Source organism: Oppia nitens, unplaced genomic scaffold (assembly GCF_028296485.1).
Source record: "Oppia nitens isolate AA-2021 unplaced genomic scaffold, nextdenovo-longstitch-racon4-pilon3 scaffold10_pilon_pilon_pilon, whole genome shotgun sequence".
Lineage (NCBI taxonomy): Eukaryota > Metazoa > Arthropoda > Arachnida > Sarcoptiformes > Oppiidae > Oppia > Oppia nitens.
Window position 1 is genome coordinate 869,399 of NW_026533189.1, and position 20,368 is coordinate 889,766.

Below are 20,368 nucleotides of genomic sequence, written 5' to 3' on the forward strand. Positions count from 1 at the left end.
GTATGTGTGTATGTGTGTATGTGTGTATGTGTGTATGTGTGTATGTGTGTATGTGTGTATGTGTGTATGTGTGTATGTGTGTATGTGTGTGTGTGTATGTGTGTATGTGTGTATGTGTGTATGTGTGTATGTGTGTATGTGTGTATGTGTGTATGTGTGTATGTGTGTGTATGTGTGTATGTGTGTATGTGTGTATGTGTGTATGTGTGTATGTGTGTATGTGTGTATGTGTGTATGTGTGTATGTGTGTATGTGTGTATGTGTGTATGTGTGTATGTGTGTATGTGTGTATGTGTGTATGTGTGTATGTGTGTATGTGTGTATGTGTGTATGTGTGTATGTGTGTATGTGTGTATGTGTGTATGTGTGTATGTGTGTATGTGTGTGCGTGTGTGCTTATAAACAACATAAAACTTTATCAATAGTAATATTTATATTTTAAAATAATTTTTAAAAATCAAAATAATTATAATATTTAAACTAAACGATGTATTGAACTCATTAATCACATTTTTAATTAATGTGTAATGTGTTTATCAATTTTGTGAATAATCATCAATTTTTTAAATTAAAAAAAATATTTTTTATTTAAAATGTTAACAATGAAACTATTTTGTAGGGTTTCACAAACTTTCCCATTTATAAATCCATTGAATTGGGTTATACTAAGCTTAAGATAACATTTCTATTTATATAATAATATAAAAATATAATATTTAAATAATTTTGTGATTTTTTTTCTAACCGTATTAAAAATATTGTGAATTACAATGTTATGAATCAGCAAAATTTGATATTAAATAATAATAAAGTTATTTTAAAAATTAAAAATAAGTCATTTTATGTTTTCGGTAGCATATAATTGTTTATTTGGTAAACACCTTAGTTTTTGTGCATAATAAAAATTGCAAAATAAATTAAATTTATTTTATTCTTACTTATAAATACAAAAACAATTAATTCACATAAATAAATGAAAAAAAAATTTCAACAAAATCATATCAAACTGTTTTAATGGCAAATGATTTTTCAAAAAACAACAATTTTTGGCTAATTTTTTATTTGAATGATTAATGAAGATACAGGCGATGAATAATAGATAGTTTATAGAAATGGAAAATAATGGGTAATTCAGTAATAAAATAATTCAGTTTTGTATCTTTTTAATTAAAAATTTTTTATTATTAATTGTCTTTATATATATATAAATGTTATAAAAAATTTCCTTAGATTTTTATTGTTTGAAAAATATAGAATTTGTTATTAACTAATTTGATATAAATATATTTAAKACAATTTGTCGATTTTATTTATGTTTATGTGGTTTAGGAGGTATAGGGTTGTTATTAAAATAAATGAATGCTCTCATTTTGGTTACCCAAACATAAAATGATAAAATAAAATAAAAATTTGTATAAACTAGTGGTGATTAATATGTTTTACAAACAATATATTGTTTTTTGTATATCATTGAAAATATAGCACATTTAATGTTAAAATAAGTTTATTAAATAATAAATTTATGTGATTTAATCACTTACTTGTTGGCCAAACTTAGTTAACCGCAATAACTAGCGATATATTGGACACGTGTTTCGGAAAGAGATACTACTTTCCTTCATCAGCACTGGCGGTCAACTGAGATATATCTCAGAGCCGTGTGTTTACCATTAGTGAGGTTAGGGTGCGAGGGGTTCGAGATATGCAGTTATTGTGTATTTATTTAAGTAATTCAATATAATGTGAATGTTTATAGATTTGTGAAATTTTTAAATATAATTTTAATGAGAAAATTATTATTGTATATACAATGCCAACAGAAACAGCCCAATATAGGGCTGTTATCTGAAAGGCATTACATAATTATTCAATGAATATAAATATTATTTAATTAAAGATAAATATGAATTAGGTATACATGTTTTGGAGTTTTGTTTATCATTCATTAGGTTTTGTTTTTTAGATTTTAAAGTTTCAATTCTCCAACTTTCTAAAAATAGTCTAGCATTATAATTATTTTCAATATATGATATCTTAATATCATCAAAATTAATATTATGTTTGTATTTTATTGCATGAAAAGCAATGTTACTTTTATTTATATAACTATTTTTTATAGCATTTTTATGCTCATTTACTCTATTTTTTAAATTTCTATTAGAAGTACCAATATATACAAAATCACATTCATTGCATTTAATTTCATAAACAATATTTGATTTTAAAAAAGTGGGTTTGGGATTACTATTTAAAATATTTTTAATATTTTTTCCTTTTTTATAAATAACATTTATTTCATGTTTATACAATTCCTGTTTGATTTGTTCACTTAAGTGTTTATAATATGGTATACAAATTGTTTTTGTAATATCAAATTTATTAATATTTATTTTGTTTTGTTTGTGATATTTGTTTTTACATGAATTAATAGTATTTGTTATAAATTTTTTAGGATAATTATTTTCTGTAAATATTTTATTTAATAAATTTAATTCATTATTTAAATTATATTTATCATTAATTTGTGATAAGCATCTATTTACTAATGTTTTCATTGCTGTGGCTTTATGTTGTGTTGGGTGATGAGAGTTATAATTTAAATATCTGTTTGAATGTGTTGGTTTGCGATATATAGATGTAATTAATTTATTATTATCTCTAGTTAACAAAATATCTAAAAAATTTAATATATTATTATTCTCAATTTCTATTGTAAATTTTAGATTTCCTATGTTTTTAATAATAGTATTAATATGATTAAAATATTTTACATAATATCGTTTGTTAATTATTAAAAAACTATCGTCTACATAAAATCTAATATAATTAGGTTTAAATTGTATATTATTTAATGATATTTCAAAAATATGAGAAACTAAAGTTTCAGCTATTATTGGGCTCAGATTGCAACCCATTGGGGAACCAGCTATTTGTAAATAAAATTTACCATTAAATGAAAAATAATTATTATACATACAAAAATTAATTAAATCTAATATTATATTTAATGATAGTGATGTTCTAGTTTTCAATGTATTGTCTTTAATTAGTTTAATTTTTAATAAATTTAATGTATAATTAAGTGGAACATTAGTAAATAAATTAATAATATCAAGTGATATCATTATCTCTGAATTAGTAATATTGTAATTTTTAATATCATCAACAAATTGTTTTGAATTTTTAAGTGAATATATACTATTTCTTAAACTAGGGGATATTATTGTCGATAATTGTTTAGCTAATTTAGAGCATGGATGATCACTATATGGTATAATTAATCTGGCTGGATTATTTGGTTTGTGTACTTTAATTAGACCATATGCTATCGGCATATTATAATTAGTTGGATATATTTTATTATACTCATATTTATTAATTTGTGTTTTATATAATCTTAATTTATTTTTAAGTTTATTTGCAACTAATTCTATACAATTATTATCTATATTTTTATAAATCATTTTATCGGATAAGATATTTTCAACTTTATTAATGTAATCTATTTTATTTATAACTACTGTTTTATTTCCTTTATCTGCATTAGTGATAGTTATATCATTATAAGTTTTAATTTTATTTAATGCTAATAATTGCTGTTTTGTTAAATTAGGTTTAACTAGTTTCATATTTTTAAAAATATTTATTAAATTAATTCTTATATTTTCAATTTTAGGTTTATCATTAATTAAATAACTAATTTTTGATTCAATATTTGCAATAAATTGCTCAGGTTTTATAGTTTTGGGTACTACTTGAAATTTGGGATCTAAGCATAAAATAGACATTTCTGTATTATTAAAACTTCTATTAGATAAATTTATCACCCAGGTATTATTAACACAGTTATTACTAACTAATTGATTATTAATGTTATTTATTTTATTATTTTTTGTTTTATTATGATATTCAAGTAATTCATTAAATTTTCTTTTATGAATTGACCTTGTATATATTTTTGTTTTATTAGAAACTTTTAAAATTCTAAATTTAATATCATTAATAATATTATCAGGTAAATATTTACTAAATTGTTTGAATTTTAAATCACTTATTTTATATAAAAATTTTAATTTTTTATAACATGCATTCAATCTATTTTTAAGAAAAGTTAGACTGCATATTTTAGCAGCTTGTATAGACTCGGGTATATTGTCAACTGATTTGACAATTAAACTTTTGGGAATTATATCATAATTATAACATTTTTTATTAAAAGTAATATGTTCTCTATACCTGACTATTTTCAGCATATCTCTCTCCCATGACCTGTACCTCCTAAGGCCGTCCACATTAATGTGTTTCACAATTAAATCATTGAGTTTTGTGTAGTTGGCACTCATTTTTAATAAATTTATGTGATTTAATCACTTACTTGTTGGCCAAACTTAGTTAACCGCAATAACTAGCGATATATTGGACACGTGTTTCGGAAAGAGATACTACTTTCCTTCATCAGCACTGGCGGTCAACTGAGATATATCTCAGAGCCGTGTGTTTACCATTAGTGAGGTTAGGGTGCGAGGGGTTCGAGATATGCAGTTATTGTGTATTTATTTAAGTAATTCAATATAATGTGATTCTGTTGGCATTGTATATACAATAATAATTTTCTCATTAAAATTATATTTAAAAATTTCACAAATCTATAAACATTCACATTATATTGAATTACTTAAATAAATACACAATAACTGCATATCTCGAACCCCTCGCACCCTAACCTCACTAATGGTAAACACACGGCTCTGAGATATATCTCAGTTGACCGCCAGTGCTGATGAAGGAAAGTAGTATCTCTTTCCGAAACACGTGTCCAATATATCGCTAGTTATTGCGGTTAACTAAGTTTGGCCAACAAGTAAGTGATTAAATCACATAAATTTATTAAAAATGAGTGCCAACTACACAAAACTCAATGATTTAATTTATTAAATAAGTTATATCACTTGAAGTTAAAATTATTACTAAATCTTTTGGAAATATGTTACAAATAAAAATTACTTTATTTTACTAATTATGATATAAAATGATTTTGGATGCTATAAAACAATATTATTATTATAGCAGTTAAGATATATCACAATAGATTATATAAAGTTATATATAGTTATAATAATTTATAATAAACATTAATCGTAATAAATTGTCTAATGAACCACTACTGTAGCAGATAAATATCGGTCAATGGTTTAACTTTTTTATTACATATCATCATTATTACTATTAATACAATTTTTCTATATTTTATTTTTATTTATATAAATAAAAAGTGAATCAAATTATACAATAAATAAATAAATAGAAAATAGTGCTAAACGAAAATTTTGTTTTTTATTATAACTAAACTTTTATTGATAATAAATAACAATTAAAATTGGGTTAAATATTATTAAATACTGTATTTATAAAATAAATTTATTATTTAAAAAGGTTTTTAAAAATATTAATATAAAACAGTTATGAGTAATGTTAACAAATTTGATTATTTAGAAATTTTCCATAAAATTTTTTATAAATAATGATATAAAATTATAAATAAATATTATTATTTTATGTAAATTTTTTATAAGCTATCAAAATAAAATAAAAATGTTTAATTATGTTTTGATATATTTAAGAAAACATTTGTCTAATTTTATAAATAATACTGAAAATTGAAGTAATGTTACAAAAATACTGACAATTTTCAATAATTTGTAATATAATTTTTGCAATTTTTTCAAATATTATTTGTTCCGATATTAAAAACTATAACTATTAATTATTATAATACTTTATATAATAACTTATAAATTATAAACATATTTAAAAATTATTGTAAATAAATAAACTTATTTTTTTATTATTTATTTAAAAATTAATGATGATACTCAAAAAATTAATTTATTTGTGACTTTATAATAATAATAAAATTATTAATTTTAACATTTAATGTTTTAAATTAATTTTAGTCATAAATTGATAATTATTTTAGATTAATATTGTTTTTATATTAAAAATAATATAAATAAATTGACTGATTCTAAACAATATAAATTTATTAAAAATCAATTTACATGTAAATTATAACATACACCCCAATTGATAGTTTTTGTTGTAATAATTAACTATAAAATCATAATATTATAATTGTTTTTTCAGATTATTAATATTATTTTTTGTGTAATCAATTTGATTTTGTTTGTATATTTGATGCAAAATAGTGAATATTTCAATAATAAACAACTTTAGGTTTTTCTAAATTGAATCCAATGAACAGTTTTTTATATCTTTGATTTTTTTTAATTGGCTTATATTTTTGTATTTTATTATTAACATAATTTTTTAAATATCCAGTATTTACTAACATTCATTATAAAAACAATTATATAACAGTTTTTATTTTTTGTTCATGTTTTTGTAAATAAAATATAATAATAATTTTACGATATTTAAACAAAATATAAACAAAACATTTTTTAAAAAGTATTTATAATTAAAACTGTTATATTTAGATAATAAATAAAATAGTTTTTTTAAAGTATTATTTATGTTAACATTTAATTTTAATACTGTCTGATACTAAAATTAAATAAAAACTATTTTTATAAAATAATATTAATACTATACTATTATGAAAACAGATGTTAATGTGTTTAAAGTATTTAAAAACTAAATGTTATAATTTTTTAATGAATTATTTGTTGATAATTAATCAAATTTTTTAAATGATAAAAATTTTTTTATCTAAATTATGTTAAACAATACCTCAACAGTCATTTAACACATGTTTTTACACAAATTGTAAATAATTTATTTGTTGTGTTTGACTCTTATGTCACTTCACATCCAATCAATTATCTTTTGTCCTAAACTTAGAGATCTTTTGGCACAAAATTTCCTCCACTTTTTTTGGCAACAAATATATATAAATATATAATAAAAATAGTATAATTAGGACATCGCCTCCTCTATTACTTTATTACTTATACATCATTTCCTCCAAACAGTCAAATAGGTGTTGCAATTACTAAAAAATATAATACAAATCAGTAATTGAAAAAAACCATTTATTTTTGCTATTATTTAATGTCATTTATATTGAATGAAAAGATTGGGTTTTTGATGATATGATATGATATGATATTAATAATAATAATAATAATGAAAATTCTTTGAAAAATTCTTACGAAAGACAAAAATAATTTTTGTTTCATTTAGTACAAGAAAAAAGTTAAATCAATGACATTATTAGCAATCAATTTATTTCTAAAAGTTTAAATAAAATAAAATAAAATTGCATAAATTAAATTAGTACCGTAAACGGCCATTTACTTAGACATGGCTAAATTAAGATTTTTTTTTAAAAAAGCTGATATTGCTGTGGTCGAGATTATCATATAAGCTGCCATACGATAGCCTAAAATGGCGGACAGTGATGACCGGTAAATATACTATAATTAAGGTTAATATTTAAAATCTGTGAAATAGTTGATCAATCGTTAAATTTATGCAACACTAATCTGGGATCAATCAATAACTAATAAATGATAATCAAATCATTTATAATATTAATAATTAGAAGTTATTTGAATGTGTTTAGAGTGATGGTCAACAATAACCACTGAATCAGTGTTAATGTAAAAGTTTTGCACTTTTTTGGTAATAATATCAAAATAGTTTACTATTTTACAAGATAGCTGTCCCGTCACCATTTCATATGAGTTATAAATTTTATCGAAATATTAAAATATCTACAATAGTTTTCTCACCATTGGATATCTAATATTACAAAGTTGATAAAAATGTAAGTCCCAACAAAACAGGAAAATACATGACATTAAATAATGGGATTAGAAATTTGTTTAAAATTTAAACAATATTTAATTAAAAAAAAGTTCCTCTAATCTCAAATGTTATTTATATAAGCAAATATTTAATATGTTTTAGTTGTACACTAGTTTTTATGCATTAAATATGAAAAATACATGAATATTACTATACTATACAATATTATATATTTTGATTTCGTTATACAATGTATGCAATGTTATGTTTATTATCATATATACTATTGTAGTAAACATGGTAAGATATCAAATTTTATGATTTTATACATTATCTAAATTCAGTCTACAATACCGTTTGGCAAAATTTACATTACATTATAGACATATGAGATTATCATAAATATTTAATTCAAAAAAAAAATTACTATACTTGTCACGCATAAAATTAAATTATAAATATAGTTAATTTAAGTAATATATGTTTTATGAAATATATCATATTTCACATAATTTACAATTTTTTCTTATTATTATTATAATAAAATATTTTGGCATAACTTACGTAAAAGTTTAAATCTGACACTTTATAATCAACAATAATATTATACAGTTGTACTGTATATGTCTTTCAATTATGAAGTACTCGACATTTTTTTGGAAAAATTATTAAATATAATATTAACTATATATTAAATTTTTGTTATATATTTAAAGATATGTTTTTGTTAAAGACTATTACTTTTCTTATATATTTATTGAATATATAAATTATATATAAATTTCAAGGCTTAAAGAGAGCAATAAATCCTAATTAAGTGTTGTATTAAATGAAATATTATTAAATTTTGCGGTCAATTGTTTTTATCAAAATCAATGATATTGTATACGGTATATGCGCGTGATTTGTAAACTACAAAACAATATTGCAATTATTTATACAAATTAGTTACACCAATGTATTCAATTAATTTAATTTTGAGATTTTTTTTAAATACTTACAAATAACTCATTTTTTCAAAACACTTCTATAATGCATAGCATGTTATTATACTGTATTATACAGTACTCACTAAAAAAATTATGTAAAATTTTCTCAAATATCAATTTTAAAACAAAAAAAAATGTTTAAATTTTAAAAATTGGTTTGGGGTTTCATATCAAAATTAGAGCATATAATTTATACTTATAATATAAAAGTTTGTTCAATAATATACTGTAAGTTTACCAATTGTAATATTTTAAATGAAACTATAGTATAATTATATGGTTTCAAATTTTATTTCATATAAATTGACAACTTTTTTGATTTTATTTTTTTCCTATATTTTAAAAATTTATTAGTATTAAACAAACACTGGATATTTTTATTATTATTATTATTATTATGTACTAAACTTACAAATATTGATCATTTATTAAAGTTTTTTTTAAAATAATGATAATCTTTAAAAATCTAAAAGCATAGTTTTAGTTTTTTTAGTAGTTTTGAAATCAATTTAATACAGTTCACTAATAGTAAACTTGTAAATAATCCGGGTTAATATTTTTTTGCAATAAATTCATCTTGATAAAATACATTTACTCAATACATATTGTTTTTATTAATAAGTAAATGGATGTACTGTATATTGTGCAACAGTTTTTATATTGTTTTTATATAAAGTTTTGTTTTCATATAAATTATATGTACTTAATATTGTTTGTAAATACAGTACATATTTATATATCATTATAAATATATAATTTTTATCTTAACACAAATATTGCAAACAAAAAACATGTTTATATTGTATTTTATTTAATATTCTGTTTTTATATAAATAAAATAATGAAAAATATATTTATTTGATTATCAATAGGTAAACATTAATTGTTAAAAAGCACTAACAATTATATATGACATGAAAATAAATAAATATATATATAATTAAAAGGAAAAATAAAATAAAATAATAAAATACAATACAATTGTATTATCATTTAGTGATTATGAATAAAAATACGAAAGTGTTTATGATTTTTTAATTTCACACAAATTTTGTTCACTATCTTTGTCGCTGATTAGTACACAATAAATATTTATTTAAACTAATATTTAGTATATAAAATAAACGATACATTACACTGTATGTATATAATGCATATAATCTGTATGGCATTTATTTTATAAATAATATTGTGTAAGAAAATAATCACATATCAAATAGTAATTATTTTGATTTATAATTATTATAATAGCTAAACATCAAGAAAAAGTATTCACAAAAACTTGAATTTATTTAATAAAATATTTCCTAAATATCTGTTCAAATGTATGATTTGAAGACAGTTTGAAAATAATATTAAATAAGATACAAAAATATCTAGTATTTAACATTTTTTTCATATAATTAATGATAAAAATAGTCAAATAATTCAAATTAATGATCGTTTCTTCTTAGTTTGAATTTATGCTTAAATTGACTATATTTTTAAATTTTAACCCAATTCTTAAACTTCATTGTTGTAAAATGAAATCTATAATTTAATATTATAATATTTGTATTATAATAAATGCTTTATATATTAATAAATATAAATTTTATTTAAAAATAAAGAGATGATAAAATCAATGTAAATAATAGTGGAAATATACTGTATATATAACTTATAGTAAATTGTAAAAACTATAATATTATTTTTTAGACTGTATACCAATATAAACAGTATATTCCCTTTTTATTTACTGTAATTTAAATGTCGATAAATATAATGTACAATATATGTGTTAAAAACATATGACTAACTTAATAAAAAATTATTGTGTGTATAAAAAGTGTATAATATGTGCAATCGATTAATATTCTAATTTTATTAATAAAATTAATTTAATAATAATGTGTTGGCATTTTTAAATTTAATTTGTAAGATTATGGATTTTAATTAAATAGTTTTAATTCAATAAATACAAAATATTTTTATGAATGTTTTTATAATATAAAATTTTATGGTTAAAAACAATTATTTTTTTATATAAATGTTTTTTTCTTAAAAGCTGTTTCTTATGAAAGGCTAAACCAAATTAAGATAAGATAAATCATTTCCCATAATATCAATCCTACACTTAATTGTAAATCAAATAAAAAATTCATAATTCAAGACATATTACAAACAGTGCTATACATTAATTAAAAAGCAATTCAAACCAGAGATCCCATTATATTGATGCACTTTTTGTTACATTACATGAAATGATTTATTGCATTGATTTGTTTGTTGTGTTATTATTATACTTATGCATTTTCGGGAGCTTAAATGGCCAAAATCGGTCGGGAAATCGGGAGTAAAAAATCACAAAATCGGGAGATTAATCGGGAAATAAATTTTATTTTTTTTGCATTATAATTAGCATATATAGTTTAGTTGTCACAAAATTGGTTATATTTAATAATAAAATGATATTTAAGATTATCTTTAGTAAACTTATGTCTTCTATCAGTGAGAATATTCTTATATTCAGAAAAAGAGCGCTCGATGTCCACTGATTTTAACGGTGCATATCTTGTCAAACATTTTGTCTCAAAGTCTTGTGAATCACAAAAGTCTTCCAAATCTTTATTCTTTGCCAAACACATCAATAGTTTTTCTTTAGCAAAACCAGACAATTGCTGTACAGTATTATCAATAATACTTTTTTGATCATTTATTGGTATATTTGAAGACATCAGTTGTTTTGTGGATTCAATTAATATTTTGTAATTTTCAGAATCAAATAATTGATTCTTAAATTTTATATCATTTATTAATAATTTAAGTTTTTTTATTGACTGATTGTTAGTTTCCTGTTTCAAACTATTGACAAACATTTCAATTTTAACAAAATTTGTGCGATAAAACATAACAGTTTCTAACCAAGTTTTCCATCGGGTAATGACAGGAATAGGAGGTAACGGGAGAGCAGTCGTCTCTCTATAAAGTAGTTCTTTTGATTTCGAAGTTAATAAACATTTTTTCATTGAAGAAACAAATATATTTAATTCAGAATATTCTTCTTGTATTTTACGACACACTCTATCTAATGCGTGAACAACACATGTTATATGAGACATCTTCGGGAAAAAAATCTTTAAATTGGTACCAACTGTCCTCATATATGATGCGGCGTCTGTGACTAAAAGTAACACTTTATTATATTGTATACCTTGAGGCCAAAGTATTTGACAAGCATTTAAAAATGCAGTTTGAATTGTGTTATGTTTAGTGTCTTCAATGAACTCGACATCAATTATCATTGGTTTACTATACTCGCCATTTAATATACCAACCATTATATTAAACACTTTTCGATCGCAACTATCTTTTGTTTCATCTATTATAAAATATACATAATTTTCGGCAACAATTTTTCTGATATTATCAATAGCTTTTAGATATAATGGCTTTTCATATCGTTTAAGTGTTGTCTGATTTGGTACCACTTTTAAAACAAATTCTTCAATGAATCCTTTTAATGCCGGAGACATTACTTTATGAAAAGGTATGTTTGATTTAATGAGTGTTTCAGTCAATCGCATTGTAAAATAGTCTTCAGTATCTTTTTTCTGATTTAACGTTTTAATTGATTCTGATAGCAATTGTTGTCTTTTTTGATCACCTTTTGCTTTAATCTCTCGGTGTTTAAGATGTGATGCACTCGACATGTGTTCATTGATACGGCATTTGTATTTACTTTCGGAAATAATTATTTGTTTCACACAAACCATACAAAATACACATTCATTTTCAACTTTTAATTCATTATTTGATTTTAAAAATAAATTTAATTTAGATTTTAAACTACTCTTTGTTTTACCCATTGTTTACTAAAAATACAAATATTTCATATTATACTTAAATATAATATTTTACAAAATTACAGTTTTTTATATCAAATAATAATTACAATATTTTTTGTGATTTTTATGTACGCTTGCGTCACTTTCATTGCTTTTTAAGTTAATATAGTTTTGAATTTGTTGCTAATGTTGTATTGACTATATATTTAGTTTTTGTTAATCAATATTTAGCGAATTTCGGGAAAAAACACACTTAAATACTGTTTTTCGGGGTTTTTCGGGATTTTCTCAAAAAACAACAAAAATCGGGAAAATCGGGAAAAACAATAGACGTTAATTTCATTTAAAATGTTGCCATATTTCTATAAATATTAAATTCCCGACGATTTAATGAATATTAAATTTTCGGGAATTCCCGAAGAAACATAACTCTAGTTATTATATTATATCATGTGATATAATATTTAATATTTACTAAAATAGGTTGGTCTATTTAATAAGTATAAGTGAAAACACATACTTATTATTATTTAAAATTTAATAATTACATATATAATTTAACAATTGAAAAATTAACCATATTATATACCGTATTATATATATTTGGATAAAATGTAATTCATATCCAATACAATTTGCATATAATACAATTAATTGCATAATTCATGTAATTATAATACAGTAATAATGAAAAATAATAAAATGTGAGCCAAATATAAGCACAAAACATTTACTTGGATTTAGTCCAACAAATAAAAGTATGTTTTTATTATTATTTTGCATTAAAATAATAGTTTTTAAATAAAAATAATATTTGAATTCTTTTTATATAAAAGATTTCCTTTTAACAATTGTGTTAATATTTAAATGTTATCTTTTAATTGTTACATATATTGTACAAACTATATAAATATAATTATATACTTTTTAATGAAAGTAAATTTTTATTGCCTTAAAATTTCAAATATACAAAATATTATCATTTAATGATACAATGTATTAATATTTGCTAAAAACATACAGTATATACATTTAAAATCAATTTCATTAATGGCTTCATTTTAAATAATCTATTACATATTCAAATACTCAAATGATATTTAATTTATTTAGTTAATGTCTAAAATGTTATGTAAATGTCATTATCAGCATATGATATAATATAATTTCAATTTAAATACTAGTCATAACAAAATACTTCATGATTTCAGTAAACTTCACTCATAGACCACTAAATACTGTATATTGAAAATTAAAATTTATTGAATGTTGTATTGAAAGATACTGTACTTTAATTTTGACCTCATTTTTGATGATAACACCGATTGACTGTATGTGTAGAACCAGTTTCCCCACAAAATTACAATAACTTGTGAGTTAAGAGATCACACATCCAACAGATCCCAACTTTAGCTTTAAATATATATTAATATATAAATAACTAAAACATTTTCAACACAAAAGTTTGACACTTTGTGCCACATATTCTTCTCAATAGTTATAATGTTATTAATGACTTTAAATTCCTATTTCGGATACTTTTTATCTTTACAGTCGATCTCTGTTATTAAACTCCAAAAAAATATTATTAAAACATCAAAATATTTTATAAACATATTTTTTTATTTAAAACACAAATATCAAATAAATCTCGACTTTTGCAATATTTTATGAAATGCAATATAATATAAAAAATATATAATTTTTAATATGAAATACGATATATAAAACTCTATAATAGTTACAATTATAACATTCAAAACCGATATTTAAAACTTTTTTACAAAATAGTGTTGACATCAGTACTCTGTATTACTGTATGTTATCACAAAACTACATTAATTTATACTTACAAAAAACAGTACAATAAATCTATAGAAATATATAAAGTATATTTGAAATTAGATATTTTGCAGTATTTGTTGATAATTTCACTTATCAAATATCTTTTCCTACCTTTTTTCCATTAATTTGTTGTATTAAATATGATTTAAAAAATAATAATTTTAGATATTTTTAGTTATATGCATTCATAATGGAAAGTAATTATTATTTTTTAAAAACTATAATTTGTGGTCAATTACAGTACAGTATTGTATTGTAATTATATTTAGAAAATGAGTTGAGATAATAATTTATGACTTAATGTTGAATAGCTTTTATGGCATATATTATATATGAAATTAAGTGAAAATATTTTATGTCAATTATTTAGGAAAAGGCATTGAAAACTCATGTTTTTGTCAGATTGCAAATCATGTCATACATTACATACATTTAAAAAAATACATTTATATAACATATTTATTAATATCATTTTAAAACACATTTAATTAACAAATATCTTTTTTAAACAATAAATATAGTTTTTATTTTATTCAAAATAATCATTTATTTAAAATGTAATCAAAAGATGTTTTTAATTTAAAAAATAGTTATTAAAAAAATAATACAATTTTTATTATAAATATATATTTCTACAAATAATGAAAAATTTATTAAATGTTAACACAATTTAAATTTGCTTTACATATTAATTGTCAAAAAATATAAAACCATTAGCCATATATTTGCGTTAATTTTCATTATTGATATACTGTAGGCTTATTATAAAGATATGGAAATATAGTTTGAAAATACTTAACGCAATATTCAGCTAAAAAATCACAATTTTAATACTAGTCAGTCATATATCTGTTTATTATAATACAAAATAAGTTACATTTGAGAGATAATAACAAAACTAGCAGTGTTTAGAAATGCATAGAAACGAGACTAAAATAAACAATATATATATATATATATATATTAAATAAAATCAAAATTAAACTATATAATTAAACATTGATATAAGACAAACAATATAAAAGCAGATTTAAATCAAATTTGTATAAAATTGCAATAATCATCATGCTTTGGAAACAACAATAAAATAAATTAAATTTAGTTCAAAAAATAAAGTGTTTTAAAAACTTAATATAATATAATATATATATATATGGATAGATATTACGGTAATACAGTACCTAATATTGTAATTATTATATACTGGAAAAATTTGAATTAAAATTATATAATAATAATAATAATATACTGTATAAATACTTTATAAGCTCTTAATGTGTTTTAAAAATGTTTCACAACTGGTCCGAAATAAAATGGATTTTGAAATGTGATAAAAGTGTTGATAAAAGTTATAATATATGAAAATTGCATTTTTGTGTTATTTGAATAATAATAATAAATTGTTTATAAATACTAATGAATGGAATGCTTAAAATACCGGTCATTGAAATTTCAGTCATTTAAATATCTGAATCATTTACTTAAGAAGTTTGTCAGTCAGTCAATCAGTCAATCTTTACAACTCAGTGGTCATTACTGTCCTCCTGGTCTGCATTGAGTTCATTGAAGTACTCCTTCTAGTGTTGGATCCATGATCTTTGACTTTTGTCTCTTTATTCTTAACCTCTTTGTCTTTGCCTTTGGCAGTGACCGTCGACAACGAACGGGTGACCGGATTAGATGATGCAAATGATGTCTCAACCAAAGTGGAGTCGACATCACTGTCCACACCTGGCTCTTCCTCTTTGGGTACCTCTTCTTTAGACACTTCCTCTTTAGGTTGCGTTTTCAAAGCTGATTTCAATGCGTTAGTAGTTGTCTTTGTTGTCACTTTCGATGATGTCTTTGATGTCTTCAATATTTGTTTTTCATTTATTTTCTGATTTTCTTTATCCTCTATTTTACTATTTTTGGTTGAATCACAGTTAGAGTTCCCATTAGTAACTATACCATTGTTTACAGGTATAACAGTTATATTATTGATATCATCAACGCTTAGAAGTGGGACATTATCATCGTCTTCGTCTTCATCATCGTTATGTTGTTGTGGTTGGTGTCGGTGTTCATCAGGTTTTTCTTTAATTATTTTGTGTTCGTTTTTAATGTGGCTGTGGTTATGACCATTAGTGATGGTCACAATTGGCGATGAAGACGCAGTGTTAGTGTCTTCCTCATGAGCTGCTGTATTACAAGTACCACATTTGGCTTTTTGTTTGAGAGGTTGGTTCTGTAGATTAGCTTCTTTAGCCTTTAAAATATTGCATTTCATGTCAGGAATAGCTATCTTGGGTTTAGAAACAACATTTGTGTTTTGATTGTTTGGCACTATTATTGATGGACCGACAACTATGGTCTGGACGGCACCGGCACTCGATGAAGCACTTTTGCAATTTATTTGCGGTGTCTTACCATTCATTTGTGATTTGTTTGAATGAGAAGAACAATTAGAAACTGAGTCTAGATTTTTAAGTTTAGAAATGGCGTCTTCCATGTCATCGGAAATTGAGTTTGTCTTTGATGTCGACGAAGCCTTTGTATCGGTATTGGTCTGTCCGGGAAGTAACTCATTGGCAGTTGGAGTGGTTTCACCCTTAGTTAACGACTTAATTAAATTATCAAGACGTTCTTCAGCTGTGGGCGGTACCACTGGAGGCACTGGTTTAAGACGAGGACGTGCTATATGTGTAGTTGTGGTCGTTGTTGTATTAGTAGTGGAAGTATTAGAAGTAGCAGTAGTAGTAGTAGTTGTTGTTGTTGTTGTGGTATTTGTCAAACTCGATGTAACAGTAGTTTTAGCTTTTGTCGAATCGTTTGTAGTCTTATTAAACCTGTCTGGTTGTCGAACAGTTGATCGACGACTGGTATACCTCTGAGACGGGCGTCTCTCGAATTTTCGTTGTTGTGCTAACTGTGCGACTCTTTGCTGTTGTATTTGAGTCTGGAATTCAGTTCGTCCCGAATACCGAAATCTTGATCCCATTCGGACAAAGTTTTGCCGTTGTTTAGCACTTCCCGTTTGGGCCGTAGTTTTAAGCCGAAAGAAGGTGTGGTGCTCTATAGCACACTTCCACAAGTGTTTACTTATTTTTGCCGTATGCTTCATATAATAGGAGGAGTAAATCAAATAAGAAAAAAAATATTTAACATTTTTGTTAGTTTTGTTTACATTGTTTTGTCGACACAATTTGATAGTAATCGCAATCATTTATTATAATACTGTATAATATCAAATATTTTAATATCATATCATAAATATACAGTACATTCGCGCAATGTATGCCTAATTAACAAATATAAATATTATACTGTATTACTAACCAGTCTAAAGACAAATGTGTGTTCCTGTTCCCGGCCCTCATCGTCGTCCTCGACCACAACTAATGTCAATTTCTTGCCCTTAAAGTCGAGTCGAGTTATTTTTGGCCAAAAGAAAAGTCCGATTTTTGTTTTGCCTTCAAATACTAAAATTCCGGTCGGAGTTAATCCCAAACTGTATTCATTGCCATCTTTTCCTATTGTTTTGCGGTTACAATAAAAACAATAAACAAGTTATAGATTGATATACAATAACACAATATATCTAATAATAATAATAATGTTTTGAATTGAATTTTTTTTTGTTATAATTAAAACATAACATAACATATACTGTACTTGAAATCAATCATATGTTAAACAATAGTTATATAAAACAATAGTGAAAATAATGTCAGATTCGGTGTTAAGAGTAGTAATACTGAGACCATACATACCGAGCACTATATGCATATCTACGCCATACATCTCAAGCCATTTGGCTTTATTTAGGTAATTAGCTTCGGCAGTGGCCGAGTCCATAGGCATTGTCGTCTCGGGTTTGTCCTTATTATTGGCTGAATTCATGTCTGGACTCGGACTCGGTTTCAATGCTTTCCACTCTTTGAGTATCTGATCTTCGAGTTCTTCAGTCTGAGTCGGAACAAATCTGAACTCAGAGATGAGAGTCAAGTTGTGTTCGGACTCATCGTAATCACCTAATTCTGACTGAAGACATAGTGCGGCCAAAGCAGATCCCACCTCAACAGTGCACGGGAGACGACCCGTTTGGATGTCTTGCTTTAACTGTCATCAAAATAATACAAAATAAGCACAACTTTTGTACAAAACAAGTGATAAATGCAAGAAATACCTGAAGAAAAAACAAATATCTTGTGTACTCGTCTTTAAGATTGTTTGGATCCGATGAATAAAATTTGACTCTAAGACGGAAAGTAAATGGCGGACCAATTTTGACTTGTTTTCGGATCTCTTTGGTGTAGTCCAACCAATGCGACTGCGATGTCATATCAGTGTATTGGAGACCAAAGTAGTCATTCTCGACAGTCAGTGATATCTTATCGCATAACTCGTCAAACAATTCCCCGCCCAATGACTTCTTCGGCATAAACAATGAGACATCGGTTCCGTCCAAAAGTAATACTTTGCAATGAATATAATGCTTGAGATTAGTCGGCACCTGTTGCTGACCAGTAGCTGACTGCTGACCAGATTGTGCTCCCGATGACCAGCGATTGGCATCGTTTCGGCGATTGATATCATGTCTGTTAACACGAAATCGTTTGGAAAAGAAACGAAGCATTACTTCTTCAGTTTATTTACTAAATCACTTCAAACACTATCAACTAATGGATCCAATTAACTGTCGATTGGATCAACTAATCAATACATTTAGTGTACAACAAGTGTCTTAATAGTCGGATATATAACACACAAAACACACGCAACAAGTGTTTGCTTTTTAGTGACTAAAAGTAAAGTTAAGTTAAAATAACTATTAGTTTTGAGACATGTTTTGTGGGTTTTTGATGACAAACTAATAGCTGTTTCACTGATTTTGTTGTTTCATTAAATAACATAAAAAAAAGTTTGGTTTCAGTCAAGCGTTTTGTTGATAGTTATGACAACTATTTATAAATCAAATACAATATTACAGTATTACTGCTATTGTATTGATTGACGCAAATATTATAATCAAAATATTATACTAATTGTTATACAAAACACATTCAATAGTCAAATGTGTTATACATTTAGCACATTATTACTGCTAAATGATTGGCCAATAGGTTTGGACATTGATTTCAAGTCATCTATTAATATATGAATTATTGAATTAATATTGTTATTCAATGACAACAATAACCGCAAAACACATCAATTGGTAGTCAATGATAGCAATGTTGTCAACACATGTCATGGCATTTGTTGGGTCCGAGTTTAAGACCAATGATGTTGTTAATGGTTGGTGTGGTTGACATCAAGTGTTGGGATGTATTGATTGTTTTGGTTATCACTGAATTGATGGCAGTCTTATTGAAGCCATATTGAAGTGTTTGTAATGCTATACCAATGCTATACCCAATGCAATGCACAGTCAGCTCTCTATGAGCTCTAGACAGCACTGGCAGGTAATACAGTGCCAAAAGGCTATAATCTCAGGTATGACTCTCTCTGTTGTTGAACACAATGCCAGGCAATGGACTTTTGTTGCACTGGTAGTCGTCGCACATATAGTTTATGCAATTTTTTATGATTATATGCAATGGTTTGATATAAGACTTTAGAAAAACTTGTCATACATTACAAGTCTGAGTGCTCTTAAGGTACACCACACCAGACAATAACACTGGACTATCTGTAGCTGAGGTAATGCCAGATACCAGTGCTGTTGTGGCACAACTAATACTGACTCTCAGCAAACAAGTGACTGCTTGTCAAACATTTTTCAAAACAACACTAAACTCCAGCCAAACCTGATTTGGAGCACAACTTCTTGACTCTCAAGAGATCACAACTTTTGCAGAAAAATGATTGAAAAAATTGTTTGCAATCAATGCTAATACAATACAAACAGATGGCTCTCAACCAAAAGGACAGGTATATAACAGGTACTGATAG

The 20,368-nt window shown here is 24.2% G+C and overlaps 2 protein-coding genes across 2 annotated transcripts; both read right to left on the reverse strand.

Annotated features, from left to right (window-relative positions):
- Positions 1 to 840: 840 nt before the first annotated feature.
- Positions 841 to 2,717, reverse strand: LOC128964937 (uncharacterized; the record flags this gene model as incomplete). Its single annotated transcript, XM_054311596.1, has 3 exons — positions 841 to 881; positions 2,093 to 2,207; positions 2,670 to 2,717. Coding segments are annotated over 3 exons (204 nt in total), but the record flags the coding sequence as incomplete, so codon positions are not given.
- A 12,987-nt stretch (positions 2,718 to 15,704) lies between these two features.
- LOC128965973 (band 4.1-like protein 5) lies at positions 15,705 to 19,455 on the reverse strand. The gene is made up of 4 exons (XM_054312771.1): positions 18,600 to 19,455; positions 18,184 to 18,532; positions 17,750 to 17,943; positions 15,705 to 17,528 (listed from the first exon to the last, which is right to left on the reverse strand). Exons 1-4 carry the CDS (start codon positions 19,047 to 19,049, stop codon positions 15,948 to 15,950), a joined length of 2,574 nt encoding a protein of 857 aa, XP_054168746.1. The 5' UTR covers positions 19,050 to 19,455; the 3' UTR covers positions 15,705 to 15,947.
- Positions 19,456 to 20,368: the final 913 nt, after the last annotated feature.

Coding starts and splice junctions, on each gene's coding strand:
- LOC128965973 (XM_054312771.1), bottom strand. CDS start 19,049: ATGCTTCGTTTCTTTTCCAAACGATTTCGTGTTAACAGACATGATATC. Junction 18,533..18,599: donor GATATTTGTTTTTTCTTCAG/GTATTTCTTGCA, acceptor TTTTGATGACAG/TTAAAGCAAGACATCCAAAC. Junction 17,944..18,183: donor AGATATGCATATAGTGCTCG/GTATGTATGGTC, acceptor GCAAAACAATAG/GAAAAGATGGCAATGAATAC.